The following is a 17,752-nucleotide window of genomic DNA, read 5'->3' as shown; positions in this document are numbered from 1 at the left end:
TCCATTTGGCTGATCAGAGGAAAATGGTATAATGTTAATGTATTGCAGTTGCTAGGACAGTACCGTATATAAAATTCCCAGGCCACCTTAGCAACTGCAGTATTAAGGTGGACAAGGAAAAAAAGGCTTTTCTAGAGTAAAATGCCTTTGTGTAATCAGGATTCATCATGGGCAGAGGAGTGACATTATTTTTTATGCACCCCCCCTTTAATGCTATACATGACATCATAAAGGTAGTGACAATACACCAGGAACACAATAGCCAGTTCCAATGTAATGGAAGCGATTACTTGGGATGGGATGACAGGTTGCACCAGGGGTTTCCCGTTTTTTAAACATTTGGGGAAACCATGCAGTTATTTCCAGTGGTGAAGGAGTCTACAAGGGAGTTATTTTTTAAAGTCCATAAGCTAGTATGGCACTGCTGCAGCTGGAAATGGATAGCTAGTGACCCTAACAATGGAATCATCTCAAGTTTATTAAGCCATAATAAATTTGTAATGGCATTTTCACAGTGACGATACATTAAAATTTGAATGCTCAGAAAAAGTAATATGGAGGACGAAATCTTGATCTTCTGCAACAAATAAGTAACAATTGTGTATTACTTTGTGAAACATGCTACAAAATGAAACGAAAAGGGCTAAGATGGTTGGGGACCCTCTAGCCCACGGAACAAATCTATTCAGCTTTCAGGACATATAATTATAGTGGACCCAATCCTAAAAACAGTTGTTGCATAAAGAAATCCCATTTAAGTTAATGAAACATAAATATGCTTAATTGTCACTGGCCTCGGTTCTGTGCTGTTATAAGAGCATATGTTGCCTAATGAGTTTTTGAGTTATCCAAGATGAGCTTCAACATTTCCATTTCTTCCTAGCATTTGGCAGGATCTATAAAACTTTTAAATCTTCCAGGTTTGGAAGTTAATTTGCCTACTTATCAAATGACAGAAAATATTACAATATAAACTTATTCCTGTATTTCAATTTGCAATCAAAACTGACTGTGCCCTAAAGGTTCTTGTTCTGGGAAATATATCCCCTTAAAAAAGGGCTTTTATATTATTAAACTTAATTTTAACCTTACCTTGCCCTCAGACCTTTGACTTGTTTGTAGCTGTAGTTTTTGCAGGTGTCTAAAGCTGTCTCTGTTACTAATTCAGTTAAAAATACATTATGTGAGGTTTAAGAGAAAATATTTGTTCATCAAGATTTGAAATAAGATTCTAATCTACTGGCATAGAACATTGTAATATTGTCTGTGTGTTTTCAGAGTGTCAGAATACAAAAAGACTTTGTCTTTGAGGAACTCCATAAAGTAAATTTTATGTATATGGTTAGTTAGTTAGTGCACTGTCATGGTACAACTATATCAGACAGACCCAGTGTCAGCACTTGACATTCTGGGGCAGCTGCTGAAGTCCACGACTTTTAAGGGGCCTGCAGTATGTATGTAGGTATGGAGAGAGAGAGGAGAGGAAGAGAGACTGTTTATCTGAGCAGCCCTGGATGGCTCTACCTGAGCTGCTTTATTAATTTCCCACAATGCCCCTGACATAGCATCATCTGGGGACATTGTGGGAAATTAAAATAGTGGCTATTCTCAGTCACCCAGTGCTGCTCGGAATGCTCTTGCTTACTGCTGCCAGGTAGGTTTCAGAGGACACACCCAGAGGTCACGTTACCAGCGCGTTCTCAGACCTTGAGCCACTTCTGACAGCAGATGCCTTTGACAATGCTACTTCTAGCCCTTGTGAGGCACCTGGTCATGCAATTACTGTTGCATTGTGAGGACAGAGAGATAAAGCCAAGGCAGAATTGCTTTGCTACCTCTGTGCATGGATTTTTATGCTCACAGGAGCTGCAGAGATCAGTTCATCACACACAAATGGCCCTGGAAGATGGGTTCGATGCTCTTCTTTCCAGGCATAGGATCTCCCACCCTTTCTGGCTGAAAGTTTGCCCAAGGTTATCCAGGAAGTTCAGTGCTTAGGATGGATTGGAACCTATCCAACACTAGCCACTAATGGTGCCCTGACTGCCTGCTACTCCAATCAGTTTTGCATGGTTGCTGAGTTGAGTGGCTGCTGCAGGATTGCAAAATCTAGACTAGCACTGTAGGAGGCTGTACTACAACCAGGCTTTCCCAACAATGTATGTGAAAAGGACCCAAAGCTACCGATACTTCTCTATAACTTGGCCCAACTTAGTGCAGACAATGCAGGCAATAAACACTAAGATCAGATCAGCTTCAAATCAGCCCCACTATCCATACAACCTTTGTGATAATAATTGCTTTTGCTTATAAAATTCATGCCACTATAATCTGGTTTGCTGCCAAAAAGGCACAATCTAACAAAAATTAAACACTTTAAAGTTCTATTGGGTGTGTTAAATATTGTTCTATTGGGGAGGATGCGGCCCATTTGGATCCCTTCCAGTTGGGATTCAGGCCTCACCACGGGACTGAAACTGCCTTGGTCATACTGGTCGATGATCTCCGGCAGGCTAGGGACAAAGGTGAGAGCTGTTTCCTAGTTCTACTGGATCTCTCAGTGGCCTTTGATACCATCAACCATAACATCCTTCTGGACCGTCTTGAGGGGCTGGGAGCTGGGGGCACTGTTATACAGTGGTTCCGCTCCTTTCTCCTGGGCCGTGTCCAAAAAGTGGGGGGGGGGATGAGAGTTCAGACCCCTGGGCTCTCACTTGTGGGGTGCCTCAGGGTTCCGTCCTCTCCCCCATGCTTTCTAAAATCTACATGAAGCTGCTGGGAGAGATCATCAGGGGGTTTGGGTTGGGTGTTCATCAATATGCAGATGATACCCAGCTCTACCTCTCTTTTAAATCAGAACCAGTTAAGGCAGTGAAATGGGCACATACACCAAAAGAGATAAATGTCACAATTCAATGTAAACACACATTACTTTTAATAAATAAAGTATTTAGCTCTTAATATCTATTGAAAATCAACATTTGTTAGGATAATTCATAGTGGACACAGTAAGTTTTCAAGAAGGCACCACATTGTAAACATTCCCCTCCCATTCCTGTTCTTACTGAACACAGCAAAACACTAGCATCCAGCAAACACCTTTCTTTCACAACAAGCAGTAAAACTGCATTAGTTTAAATGTATTTGTTTAAATCCAAATTCAAGTGATACATCAAATGAATGACTTACTTTCAACAACTGGGGAAAATGCAGATGGTTATAATCACAAAAGACTGCATGCAACGCATATATTAATTTCCTTTTTAATAGTAGTGCCATTGCTGTTATACATAAGTGCTAAGGTAACTGAGTCTAAAATAAACAGAGAAATTTACACAGGAAATGATAGATGAATTACATAGGAGTTGAATGTAGACTTCAGTAAAAATGAAGGTTTCTAAAACAATTTAATTTCCTCTCAAAGGGTTCATGCACTTCCTCTTCATTATGATTCCAAAACTGTATTCTCATACATTATTTTACATAGTACATGTCCCAAATTAGCTCATCTTTATTCATATGAAACTGCCTCGATTACTAGGGCTTCCCTGCTAATGCCTATACTGTATATGATGTGCATACTACTGGACATTGGCTATGACATGTTACAATTTGAAGTACAGGAGCTCTCATGTCAAACCCCATAGTCACACCCTAAAGCGGTCCATATCCATGGCTCCTAAGAGAATAAAAAATACAGTAAGCTCTACTAATATTTCCAAAAAAGGAGCAATACATAGCACAACACCCATTTTATTGGTATTTCATGGATGTTGGACTATGATGCTGGACTAAGACTGTGAAGATTTGTGTTTATATCCGTGATCAGTCATGAAGTTTGCAGAGCTTGGGTCAGTCATTGAGTCTAGCCTATCTAACCAAAACGTGCTAGACTCACCATCCAAGCTCACACCACTGACAAATACTTTGTTAGCAGAATATGTCATCACTCCTCTTATGAAAAGGTACTGGAGATGTCTTGCTGATGTTCCTACTCCACTACATTACTGAATGTAAGGTTATTAGTGGCTGTGCACGCGTGCGTCCACACACACACAAAATAAAAAATAAAAAATGGGAAGAGCACAGAAGGTGCAAAGTGCATTTCTGTGGGTGCAGGTCTTTGAAGGGTATTCCACAAGAGCCTTTCCAGCTTGGTATCATTCAGATGTTTTGGATTACAACTCTCACCAACCTTAACCAGTATTTAAAAACACAGAGAGACATTTTCCTAGACCCCTGACAATTTTATAATAAAATTAACAATTCATTTGTCTCCATTATGAATGATGAAAGAATAGGGACCAAAACTGAACCACTTTCTTTGTTAATATGACTGAAAAATGTGAATGTAGTTAATCAAAATGTGCCCTGAAGGATTTTTTTGCCTTCCATTTTATTAGGTCATTTCAAAGTTCAGCATAATAGTGCTTAACTCCAAAATAAATATGAATTCTGCTTAGCTTACAAGAGGCTCCCCAATGTTGGTTGTCCCTATGCCTCGGCAAAAAAAAAGAAAGATCTACAGTCAAGCCATTAATCATTGATATGATCAAATACAGTTCAGCAATTTCTTTCTTCCAAGTACTTAAAACAAGTTGTTATCAAGCTCATTTTGATACATTTGTATCAAATATTTTATTTATTATTTGATTTATATTCTAACCCTTAACAAGTTCCCAGGGCAGCTTACAAAAGAATTAAAATTACAAACAAAACATACTAAAGCAAAAACATTAAAACAACATTCAAACATTACAGTATAAAAGAGCAATATAGAAGAAGCAGAGTTATCAAACACCAAACAGCTTAAAAGCAACAATTAAAAAGCCTGGGAAAATAAAATGGTCTTTGGCTGGTGCTGAAATGCCGTCCAGTTTGGCACTAGAAGAGCCTTCTGAATAAAACATTGGACAGAGTGGAATTTTAGTAGAATGCAAGAAGAGATAAGATTTTGTGACTTCCAAGTACAACAGCAACACATTCTGTATCCTGTCTGTCTTAAACACAGTATTTGCTGTGATCCATGTAGCTATGAACATGCGAAAAACCCCAAGTGCCACATTTTTTAGTTCTGTGTCAGTATCTACACATCTAATGTGATCAAGCAATTTTAAGATACTCAGTCTCATAGCACAATTCTATGCATGTTTACTCAAAAGTAAGTTCCACTGTATTTGGGATTTGTTTGCACATAATTGTGCAAAACTGCAGCCTGAAGAAAATAAAAGAAAGACTAATTTTTAATTCATTTTATCCATATGTGTTCATTTGCAGACACCTTTACAAGCTTTTTACTTCTGAGATCAACTGTGTAAGGCAGGTCATCATTCCAATATTATGTATGTTATATTTTGGTTTCAATAAACCAATACTATAAAATAGTACAATTGAAAAACAGTGTAGAACAGGTAGGGCTGTTCATCCTGTCTCCATTTTAATATGGTCCTAAAAAAAAAAGAAGAGGAAAAAATGGCTGTGCCAGCACACCAGTAGGCGTACATGTCTCTTTTCCACAAACTGCTTCAGATGTATAACCTCCCACTAGGACACCCAGATCTACATCTACTGTAAAAGAACATTGCCACCGGCATAATTATAAAAGCGTAAGTCAGACAGAGCAATGAGATAGAAGTATTCCAGGTAAATCCCTGCTTCCCTTCACTCAGCTGTGCTAAAACATTTAGAACTACAGAAAATCTATGGAGTCCATCATGCAAGTTTAGTACAAATCATATAAACAACCTGAACTTGGAAGATGAGTCTAGAGGTTGATTTTGGGGGGTTTTTTGGTCATTTTATAAAGCAACGTATATACTTATGGAGGAACTGGATAGTTCAAAAGTATTGATGAGTAAATATGTGGAGCAATTCTAAGTCTTAAACATACAATGTGTGTCTACAAATGCATCCACATTCAGACTTAAAATGTATACAAAATATGAGAACAATAGTGCAGTTGTAGCACTGTTTTATGTAACTAGTTACTCAAGAAAGCCATTGCTCCTGCTCACCAAAGTTGCCATTGCAGTTTAACTAACTTTAAAATAATCCAGAAATATAGAAGAATGCTGAAAGGTAAACAGTATGTTTTCACTTAAGTTTATACAATGAATTTAGACACAGTGCAGACTTCAGGAGCATAAATGAATTCCTGTGCATGCATGATTCTTACATCTGCATCATATCATTCACACAGTTTTCCTGTAATCTTTTATCTCTGCAACATACCATATTCAAACTGCGAAACACTGAGAATAATTCCAAGCTTCGTGGCCTTGTCATGCTTATTTTCAAAAGGTGTTCACTGTATACCATTGTACTATTGTACTGTGCAATATTGTGACTGTTCAAAATAAAAACTGGCTAGACATTGTGTTGATTTTAAAAAACAAGGAACCTCCAAGCTGGAAGAGTTTTTGTATATTACCTCCAACATATCTTAAAGTGATAGCTTCAAAGCAGTGAGAATGCATTGCAGAACAATACTGTTCAATGAAAGCGGCTTCCTTTTTCAGTGCACCAATCACTTACATTTTGATTCAAGCATTATCAGTTACCTACGTTCCTTGAAATCTTAAGACTAGATCACATTTTAAATTTGTATTACTTAAATCAGGAAATAAACTAGTCTTGTGGGACAGTTTATACACTTACAGGGTATTTATACAGTGGCACCTCAGGTTACATACGCTTCAGGTTACAGACTCCACTAACCCAGAAATAGTGCTTCAGGTTAAGAACTTTGCTTCAGGATGAGAACAGAAATCGTGCTCTGGCGGCGCAGCAGCAGCAGGTGGCCCCATTAGCTAAAGTGGTGCTTCAGGTTAAGAACAGTTTCAGGTTAAGAACGGACCTCCGGAACAAGTTAAGTACTTAACCCGAGGTACCACTGTACTTTAATAGAATGGAGTTGATAGAAGTGGGTGCCCAGACCTCTATCTGTGCCCTATGAAAGGGTGTTAGGCTCAGCTTATACGGTGTGCAGCTTACTTACATCCATTGGCTTGACCAAAATAAGATGCTAATTTGCTTTAGAGCAACAGATAAAGAGCAACAACTAAGAGGAATTATGGACACTTAAATAGTTGGTTCCTAAAATTATTGAAAAGTATGTTCCAATTATGAGATTTTTCTATTCCCAATGTAAAAATAAGGGGGGGGCTACATCCAGTTGAGGCATCTTGCTTGCCCAAGAGGGTCTTATTCATCCTCTTTCCCCCCCGCTTCTGTTCTAATCTGTTCTAAAACAGATAGCGATACAAGAGGAAGTCTCACCATGACTGCTGGTAAAATGTTGTTTCTCAAACCATGCCTTAACAGCATTATTTTAAAATTTTATACCTCATCTTTCTCCCCAAAGGAGCCCACAGTAGCAAACAAGTAACAAAACAATAAAAACATCTTAAAAACTATTCCAGTACAGATGCAGCAATCCTCACAACAAAGTTGGTGACTAGAAATGCAAAGCAATCTTGGAAAACACAAGCCTATGGAGTCTACATAAAACAATTAGACAGGCTTTCAAGGCAAAACCACAACTACCATGTTCACAAATGTGTTTGTCTGTGTCTGTATTCTAGAGGTTTGAGCTTCAAGAAGGAACTCTGCTCTAAGACATGTACAGAGCAGATAATGTACCAAAGACAGATTGTAGTATTTTTTGCACTGAGAAGTAGAGAGGCTGCTTGGTCTAAGCTTGGGACAATTTACAGTTTCTGGCTCAAGAGTTCTACATGGGAATGAGAAAGAATGATAAATTTCAGAGATAAAATTAAACAAAGCAAATGAAAAAAGCAGCTGGCCATTTTAAAGAGATCTTTATTGCAGATTGACAAAGAGATAAATTCTAAACTTCCAAAATCCAGAAACAGTCACAATTATTGTTCTTTTGAAGCAACAACCAAAACTTTATGGTAAAGAACAGATTACAATAAATTTTAGAGCACTGTTCTTAAAATTGAGCAAAGAGGTGGTAGAGATGATTTAAAGTACAACAAATTAACTGAAGATTTCCATTCTGGCTTCAGTTCCAAACTGAACAAGTCCAACTAGGTATGTTTGTCTCCATTCTGAAGATACGTATCGGTCGGTGATATACTTCAAGCAATGTTAATTTGATTAAAAAGTTTGTCCTTAATAACCTGAGACATCAATCCATGTATTGCTTCTATGGTGGTCTTGCAGCTTGGGAAAAACAAAGGCATAAATTTAAAGTTGGCTAAATGCAATTCTGTCACTATATTACAAGTTATTCAGATGTCTAAGAAGCTCACGGTGCCCATAACCCCATGAATCTCTACAACCATCCAGTTATGAAAAGGCAGACATAGCGTCTGATAGTTGACTGAACTGTTTGTTTTAAAAGGTAAACTCAAACATGCTTTATATGGAAACATACAATTTCAGACATTATGTGTCTGACACCTCAAATCTAAAAAAAATAAAAAAATGTCAGCTATTGTACTATGTCAATAGTAGTTTAAAGATCTGAGACAGATACATGGAGAAGTAGTATATTGTCTCAATATACACTGAAGTTGCATGTTGGCATGCACTAAAGAACGTAAGAGAAGCCTGCGGGTCAGGGCAATGGTCCATCTCAGCATCCTCGTCTCACAGTGGCCAACCAGATGTCTGTGAGAAGCCTGAAAGCAGGACATGAGGATTCACCAAATCCTCACTTATGATTCCCAGCAACTGATATTCAGAGGCTTACTACCTATGATAGTGGAGGGAGAACATAGCCATCATAGCTAGTAGCCGTTATAGCCTTATTCTTCATGAATTTGTCTAATCCTCTTTTAAAGCCTCTCTTGTTAGGTAGGGGCCATTGTTACTTGTAGAAGTGAACTCCACAGTTTAACTGTGTTTTGTGAAGCACTTTCTCTTGTCTGAATCTTTCAACACTCAGTTTTGTTAGATGTCCAAAAGTTCTAATGCTAAAACATCTCTATCCACTTTCTCTACACCATGCCTCACTTTCTCTACACCATGCCTCACTTTATACATCTCTATCATGTCTCCACTTTTCTCTAAACTGAAAAGCCCCAAATGTTGCAACCTTTCTTCACAGGAAAGATCCTCAATCCCTCTGATCATTTTGGTTGTCTTTTTTTTGAACCTTTCCCAACTCTACCATAACCTTTTTGAGGTGACATAGTATTCCAAGTGTAGTTGCAGCACAGATCCACTTATAGATCCATTGTGTCAATCTCTCCTCATACTTACTTAAGCTTATACTCTAAAGACGACATAAAAAGAAAAATGGTGGAACAAATGGAATGGTGGAACATCTAGGAGCTCCAAAGACTTAAAAAGAAAATTCAGTAATCCATGAAACTGGCAAGTGATATGTCACAACAACCCACAGGAAGTGATTAAAGTGATTTTAATCATAATATAATTTATGTTCTGAAATCATATAGTTAAGGAGAAGACCTTACCTGTCCCTTGTTGCTTTGGCTAGTTTGTCCTCTGATTTTCTGTCATGGGACTCTAAACCCAACATGAAACTTCCTCGACCCAGTTGGGCTTCTGATTGTTCTAATTTCTCTGATAGATCAAATACTTGCCCAGTAGTGTAGTCTGCATTCTGCATTTGGAAGATAAGATTTTACATTTCTTTAACTGCCATTAATGCTTCTAATTGGAACAGTGTATGTTGAGCAAGTAACCACCTTTAAAACATTTACAACCGCTAGACTTTGTTTTGTGCGTAAGGCAATAATGTAATTAAAATTCATTTAAAGCACTTTAGTTCTTTTAAAGTTTACTCTGTCTTTTAGCAGTAGCCAGTAAGAAATTAAATTTAGAATATTTAGTTGCTAGACAAGATAAACAGCACTCTCTGAAAAGATGCAAAAAGTTGGAGGGAAGAAAGTTGGCTTCTTTCCAGCTTCTTTCCTTGCAATGGATTCAACATAAAGTTTGCAACAGATTTGTGCTGACTGATTTGTAATTGGATACAAGATCACTTGCACAGGAACATGTACACTGCACAGGCTTCTCTTGGGTTCCACTTCCATATACCTCTCTGTTCCTGTTTCGTTTTATCTTCCAGCCTACAGAAAGAAACTCCAAAGTGCTTATTTTTGGAACACCCTACTGATCAGGTTTAAAAGTCATGAAGATACTTACAGTAAGCAAACTAGATGAACTTAGTGTGTTCACCCAGTATTTGTTCCACAAAAGCTCAAGCAACTTGCGATCCAAAGAAGATTTGAAATAGGAGACTTCTAAAGCATAATACCTGTTTTGCAAAAAAAAGTATATGAACAACTTTCAAATGAACTGCACAATGAAATGTTACATTTAAAAAACTCTCAAATATAGACAAATCCCAAGAACATAAATGTGACCAAGAAACAATATCATCTTTCCTTTTAAAACAAGTGGGGAGACTTGTGGTCCTCCAGATGCTGCTGGACTCCAACTCCCATCAGCCCTAGCCAGAATGACAGGAGTTGAAGAGCCATAGGTTCTCTACCTCTATTCTAAAACAGTCCAGTACACCCAGTATGATAGTATTTAAGGGATCATTTCATGTCTGCCATATCAATCGTGCCTTGGTTCCACAAAGTGCCACTCAGTAGTCTTATGCTCAAAACATATACCAGAATGATTGTATTGTGGATACTGAACTATCACCATAACCCCTCCCCTGAGCTTTGAATAGGGCAAAACAAACACCTACACAGAAGTGGAGAGGGGATAAACAACAGCCATAGAAAAATCCAAAAACAAAACAGTGGACAGCTGCATATTAGATATAGTTCTCAATGTGCTGCAAGGAAACTTTTATCAAGTTTAATGCTTCTTGAGGAAAAACTGCCCAGGACAACTTTTCTACTAAAACTCATTTAAGCAACACATTGTTGATAAAATTTCCTCACATTGCATTGGGAATGCTGTTCTACAGAGTACCCCCTCACTTCTGGACCAACTTTTTCGGGAGCACTGGAGTTTACAGGGAGAAGAAATAGGAGAAAATTGCCTCATCCCCCTTCTTCCAGTGGAGTATTCCATGAGAAAAACTCCATTCAGAGAGGAAGTCTGGATTCAACCTCTTGTCTGTTAGTGAGCAACTGTCCTCTTTTTGTTTCAAAAGGAAAACATACCTCCCGCCCCCCTCAATATATGACTATCCAGGAAGCCTTGGGTAATTTCACAAATCTTTCACAAATCTTTTCAAACATTTCTTTCCAAGCTGGAAAACATTTTGAAATCTATCTATGAGGAAATAATTCCTTACTGTTTACAGTGCACACCAAAGTCTTCTATTTTATTAAGTGGGATAGTCTGATATTCAGAAGGGCCCTCATCAGGAGGCTTGTAGCCCTGAAAGATAAAGAAACAAATTATGATACTGAAGTTGTAAGGCAACATCTTTTCATATAAACAGATCCAGATTTTTCCATTAGTATGCTGATGATACGCAGCTTCATTTATCCATAACATCTGAATCAAGAGAGGCCATGCTGGCCATGGGATGGTGTCTGGATGCACTGGTGGGATGGATGTGGGAAAATAAGTTGAGCTCGAATCCTGCCAAGACCCAGAGGCACTGTGGACGAGTGGTAGTTGTTATGTCTGATAAATTGGTCAACTGCCTGTCCTAGACAGGGTTGCATTCCTCCTAAAGGAACAGGTATATATATATTTAGGGTGCTTCTGGATCCACTCTGTAAATGGAGGCCCAGGCACTGTCAGTGGCTAACGCGCCTTTTACCCAGCTGTGAAAACTATGGACCAGGAGAGCTTGACTACAGTAGTTCAAGCATTGGTGACTTCAAGACTGAATTACTGCAGTGCACTCTACATGGGGCTTCCCCTGCACTTGATTTGAAAGCTGGAATTAGTGCAGAATGCTGCAGCATGGCTGCTGGCAGAAGTGAGACCATGTCAGTATATAATACCTCTGCTCAGAGATCTGCAATGACTGTCCATTTGCTACAGGGCCAAGTTCAAAGTGTTGCTTTTAGTATACAAAGCTCTTAACAGCTTGGGACCAGTTTTCTTGTGGGATTCCCTTACCCTAGATATGCCCAGTACACTGCTCTCATATGTGGAACTGGCACGATTACAGGTGCCACATAATACTCATTTTGCCCTTGTAAGAAATCACTATTTTAGTGTGGCGGCACCTACACTTTGGAACTTCCTGCCTGTTGACATCAGGCAGGCACCTTCACTGTATTCTTTTGGCAACTGCTGAAAACATTTTTGTTTAGGCAAGCCTACACAGACCTGCAGAAGTTACATGTGTTTTATATATTTTTAGCTACTATTGATTTTAACAACCTTTTGAATATTTTTAGATGCTTGATAATTTTAATTATCAATAAAAAGCATTTGGAATGTTATGTTTTCTTACAATCAATCTGTATATAAATTTTGTTAAATAAATAAAATAAATCCATAGGGTGGATCCTTACATCATATACATTTGGTTATATAATTATTGTTACCTTAGGATATGTTCTAAAAGCTCCAAGATTTACTTTTCCTGCAGATATTGTCCTTGTTGGATCAATCTGTAAAATGATGTGAGAATTACTGTACAAAATGCACTGAACACCATTTTCTTAACTGTAGATCAGGCATGTCCAACTCCCAAGAGACTGCGAGCTACTCCCAGTATAAAAAAACTGGCAGTGATCTACCCATTGCCATTGGAGGGAGGAGGAGCTTGGGGGGGCTTTTTTTGGGGGGGGGAGGCCAAAGTCTTTGAGCTTTTTGGGGGGAGAAAGGGTTGGACACCACTGATATAGATCAAGGGCATTATTCCAATCACATTATCCTTTATAGTAGAATGATTAGGACCTGTCCAAAAAATATCAATATAATATGACTTTTGTAGAAAGTCAAAGATTCTAGTTTAGTGGCTTAAACTGTCATTTCCTTGAGGAAAAGCCTTGGTTTAGATTATGACATCAATGGAGCAGTGAAAAAGGCCTATGAGTCGTACTTAGTGGTTACATGAATAAATGGAAGCTTGCACAACTAATCTTGCCTCCTCTCCCGCTTCCAATAAAGTGTTTCCTGAAAACCTCCTGAACATTGTGGGACGTTTCATATGGGGCTGCAATATGATGAGAGAACTACCTGAAATCAATAGAAGAAACTGTTCCATTGGTGCAAGATTCTTCAGCCCAATTTCGAATGATTCCCTCTTTCTCTACTGTAGCACCATTTGACACAGCTGCCCACAATGGAGAGGTTTGAGCAAATACTGGCTACTACCCCAATATGTTAAAAAGTTTACAACTGTTTTCAAGTGGACACTCCACAATGTAAGTTGAAAGTCTAGAAATACTGCAAGATAATTTTGTTGCTGTTGTAGATTTATACACTGCTTTTTGGCCCTAAGGCCCCTTAAGCGGTGAATAGAATATTTAGGCAAAGGAAAAATACAATAAAAAAACAATGAATGCATAATTACCAAATGCCCACCAATTGTACTAGATATGCATTTGTGAACTGCATTCATCCTCTCTCCACATAGTTATCCAGCATTCATCCTCTTACTTAGAAGCCAGGCTTACTCACATAACTCCTGCCCCATCTCCAATCTTACACCTAGGATCAATTAATCTGCCAGGTGGGTGTGTCCACCCTCATCACATGATCACCAGGTCAGGCCCACCAGTAGCAAGCAACCTGCCACTCCAACAGCCTCCAAATAAATAGGCTTCTGAAGCAGCTACAGTTGTAGCACTAACTGGCCACAACCTTCTGGCTTCTCTGCAAGCTGATGTTCTTCAGGTGCAGTAGCAGTAAAAACAGGCTGGGGAGGCTAAATTTGGTACCCACCTCCCAGCCAACAATAGACCTGTCTCCTGCTTTATGCTTCTTAAAACTCTCCCAAGCAATTATTTAGACATACGGTTCTCCTGATTAAAGACTATCTTGAAAACAGTCTTAGTTGTAGGAACAAGTGTAATAACAAGAGCTATTCTTGGTTCTGCTTCATATGGTGTAAGTAACAAAATTCTCTCTGCTGAACAGGGGAACTCTGGAAAGGGGAGCAATGGACCCTAATACTCCAATGTCCATACGGACAGCAGAGGAGTTAGGGAATTCGGGAAGCCTTATCCTTCTTCATTTTAGCTCCTGCACACAAGACTCTTAAAATGTAAATGTAATTTGTTTTAATAGAAGAATCTGCTCCCATGAGCATGTCTTCAACTAATCAATGAGAAGTTCTTACCCTGTGATAGGCAATTCAGTATATGCATAGTTTTCCAATGTTACAAAGTGATCCTGCAAATACTGACTTGAATTAGTTGTGATCAAATGAAAAGGGCAGCTGAGTTTATGGCTCAATAGAACAAGATATAAAAGAAATTACATCCAATATATAAGAAATAGAAAGTAGTGTGAACAGTTTTTTAATAGGAGTTACCTGGTTACAAAAAAAACGGTAATAGGTAAAACGCCATCCAGTTTTTTATAGCTATAGAACTTAAATTTACTGTCTATTTAGTATTTAATTTGCTTGAATTCCAATATATACTTACAACCACAGCCACAAATGGTTCTTGAAATTGCTGGTTAAGCATCTGAGTACTGACATCAATTCCTGAAAGCCAGCAGCCATAGCCAGGGTGGCTGTGATACCAGCCAATTGCATTTTCTAATCGACCAACCTAACCAAAGTTTTTAAAAAAGGGAAAGAGGAAGAAAGCAGGTTAAACTGAATTTAATCATTGTGAATACTGCCCTCTTTTGGACAGTTGGCAAACTGCAGATATTTCAAAATTAAGCCATGTATGAACATAAAAAGTCCTACAGGATCAGACACAAAGCCCATCTACTCCAAAATTGTTTTCTGAAAAAGATGGCCAGGCAGGAAGCCCAGAAGCTACCGTATTATTATTTTTGCAAATAATGAGCTTGTTGTTCACTTAACAAAAGCAGAAATTAAATTGAAGAAATTATTTTTTAAAAAAATTCTAAGACAAGATGTACATAAAATGGAGAAAATTAAGCAGTAAGAAAATGCATAAAGAAACACAACACTGAAGCCCTTCAATAAGGTAACTAGAGGAGAAAAATGTATCTGAACTAAATCTGATCCAAACTTATACTCAACTGGTGGTGTAAGTGACAGCATATTGGGGTTCAAGGGCAACACATGTTGTTCACAAATTATAAACTGAGGTGTCTCCAATCCCAGATGTGATTATAAACAGTTTTAACTTGCTAACTTGCTAAAAGGAAATCAGTCTTCCCTTTTTACCTGCTTTGCATTTTCTATATACGCAGCCATATATTCATATGCAGCAGCCTGAGCATTAACTCGTGTTTCAGTGCCTTCGACTGGTAAAGCAAAGCTGTCCATGATAATCATAGTTTCGCCATCCACTTTTCCAAGCATTAATCCCATCACTTCCAAATTGCCTCCTGACCTAGCATGCATGACCATCTTCAGGAGGGCCAGAGCAGAGATCTTGCAGTACTTGAAATAGTGGTGACTGCAATAAATAATAATAAAAAAAGAGCTCAGAACAATATCTATTATGACAGAGAACGAAAAGAAGAAACACAAAACACAATAAACGATTTAAGGCAAGAGAGCTCACCCTGAAACTCAGAATCAATAAATTGATACTGGATAAGATTTTGTTTATAAAAAATAACTTTTTTAAATCAACCAGATATAAAATATCAAGGTGGTGTATAGCAGTATGCAGATGCAATAAAAAACAATGCCACCATAAAAAATACAAAATAATCACAAAAATGACTGGCCCATCTTTGGAAAATTTAAATCACTGAATGTAAAGCACTATCTTAATAAAAACATATTTGAGAGACATCTGAAAGTTAGCAGTGAGAATGTCTGCTGAATCTTCACATGGGACCAGGGACACTAAATACTTCTAGTTGAATTAAGTTGGGCATCTGTAACAAAGAGGACAACTAACAGCACTTCTCAGGGTGATCTTAGTGATCAAACTGAGATGTAAGGCCTCAGGCAGTCCTTAAGGTATCTTGGACCCAATTTCTTCAGGGTTTATATAGGACTACTGTACAAGAAATTTGAACCTGGCTTGGCAGCATGTGGGCAGCCAAATATTTTAGCAAATGTGTCAAATTCTGTTGGCCATAGCTGCTGCACTCTGCACTAGCTGGAGTTTCAGTACCAGGCTCAAGGCCAGCCCTACACATAGAGGACATTGCAGTAATCCAGTCTTGAGGTTATCAATACAAGGACTGTAGTGGTCAGGTATAGATGGCAAACTAGGTGAAGCTGGAGAAAGGCACTCGCTAAACACAGAGGTTACAGATATACTCAACAGTATAGTACATACCCATATGCACCTACTTAAACCTTAAGATCTTCTATGGTCCTTCTTCCGGAGGTGCATGTGGTAGCTACTGGCAAAAGGGTGTTTTCATTTATGGTACCCTGGCTATAAAATGCTCTCCCCAAAGAGGCTCACCACATGCCTAATCTGATGTCATTTCAGTAAAACGTTTTCATTGTTCCAGGCCTTTAAATCTGTTACTGCTACAAAAAAATCATTATCACTAGAGCTATGAATTTTTAATTTTATATATTTTATAGATTTATTATGCATATTTTAATCACCTTTATATTTGTTGTAAGGCACCCCGAGAACATGGTTATAGGGTGGCAAATAAATATTTCAAACTAATAAAATAGATCCAGATTTCAAAAGAACAAAATGTTTTTCTCTTAATGTAACAAGCAACCTATGTTGTACAGCAGTAAATTGTGTGGATGTGAGAAACCCAGGTACAGAACCCTTGCTTCTACCAATTTGTTCAATTAAGAGCAAATGACTCTTTGACCCCTCACACATTTGGGAATACTTAGAAAACTGTGAGAAGGGGGAGTTCCAGAAGTGTGCGAGTTACTTATTTCCCCCCAGAAAAGGCCTTTCACTTTTCAGCATGCAACATTTTGAGACGTTTCATTTGCTAGTAACATTTGTTCTTGGGAGGCTGCTTGTTTTTCCATTTCATAACCCCCCCTTGCCTTCACTCGGTGTCAAAATGAAGGAGTCATGCCGTGTCTGTGTGTTGATATGGGGCATTTACCCATCATTTCTACTTTCCTTGTATTTATCTTTGACTCCCCGCCTCCCCTCGCTTACCCCACCTTTACAAACGACTGTCAAGACCTGTTACCTTTTCTTCTCTTAAGATCTGCAGGAGGCAATCTTTCTTATCTGCACCTGTCCAGAGTTTTGCATTTTGATCTTTCCTCTTACCCACCTCTACCTCTTCTTGTCAAGTCCTACATGAGAGGTAATATCTAGGGCAGGTGCTTCATCATCACAGCCCCTCGCCCTTCCTCTCCCGGGACCAAACAGCACCGGGGTCCGGGCCGAGTCCTTTGAACTGGGCCTGGGAGGAGATCCTCCCCCGCTTTGCCCACCCGCCCACTTACTCCTTGGTCCACGGCTTCGCCGCCAGGATCTCCTGCTGCTGCTTGCGGTCGTACTTATAGATCTCGTCGATGCTCTGCGCCTCCTGCATGTTGTTGGCCATCTCCCACGTCTTCTGGGCCATCCCGCTCCCGGACGGGCCGGCCGCTGCCATCTCACCAGGTTCCTCAGGCCGAGCCGAGCCGATGATAGACCCTCCGGGCAGTCGAGCCTCCCGGCCTGCTTGCCGCAACAGAGCGAAGCAAGCGCGGCGGAAGTGGGTGTAGGCGCTGGGAAAGCGGGCTGGGCGGGGATAGAGAGTCCCCCGCGAACGGTTCCGCCCGCTCCGA

The 17,752-nt window shown here is 39.1% G+C and overlaps 2 protein-coding genes across 2 annotated transcripts in view; one reads left to right on the top strand and one right to left on the bottom strand.

The window, feature by feature from the left end:
* CSPP1 (centrosome and spindle pole associated protein 1) overlaps window positions 1–17,752 on the top strand; it is a 76,727-nt gene that overhangs the window by 931 nt on the left and 58,044 nt on the right. The window lies entirely within an intron of this gene.
* On the bottom strand, window positions 7,804–17,703 carry COPS5 (COP9 signalosome subunit 5). Its single transcript, XM_081013580.1, has 8 exons — window positions 17,426–17,703; window positions 15,245–15,479; window positions 14,523–14,651; window positions 12,471–12,536; window positions 11,255–11,340; window positions 10,141–10,252; window positions 9,447–9,595; window positions 7,804–8,187 (listed from the first exon to the last, which is right to left on the bottom strand). The coding sequence occupies exons 1-8, from the start codon at window positions 17,575–17,577 to the stop codon at window positions 8,103–8,105; spliced, it is 1,014 nt and encodes a 337-aa protein (XP_080869706.1). The 5' UTR covers window positions 17,578–17,703; the 3' UTR covers window positions 7,804–8,102.

This window comes from Podarcis pityusensis, assembly GCF_964106645.2.
Source record: "Podarcis pityusensis genome assembly, chromosome: 7".
In the NCBI taxonomy this organism is placed as follows: Eukaryota; Metazoa; Chordata; class Lepidosauria; order Squamata; family Lacertidae; genus Podarcis; species Podarcis pityusensis.
This window is presented reverse-complemented; position numbering and strand designations above follow the sequence as displayed.

What these genes read in the sequence shown, in the direction of transcription:
- COPS5 (XM_081013580.1), bottom strand. Translation starts at nt 17,577, where the DNA reads ATGGCAGCGGCCGGCCCGTCCGGGAGCGGGATGGCCCAGAAGACGTGG. An exon ending in CTTTTAGAACATATCCTAAG is followed by an intron (nt 11,341 to 12,470) that starts GTAACAATAATT and finishes TTTATCTTTCAG; the next exon opens with GGCTACAAGCCTCCTGATGA. An exon ending in TTTGGTGTGCACTGTAAACA is followed by an intron (nt 10,253 to 11,254) that starts GTAAGGAATTAT and finishes TTTGCAAAACAG; the next exon opens with GTATTATGCTTTAGAAGTCT.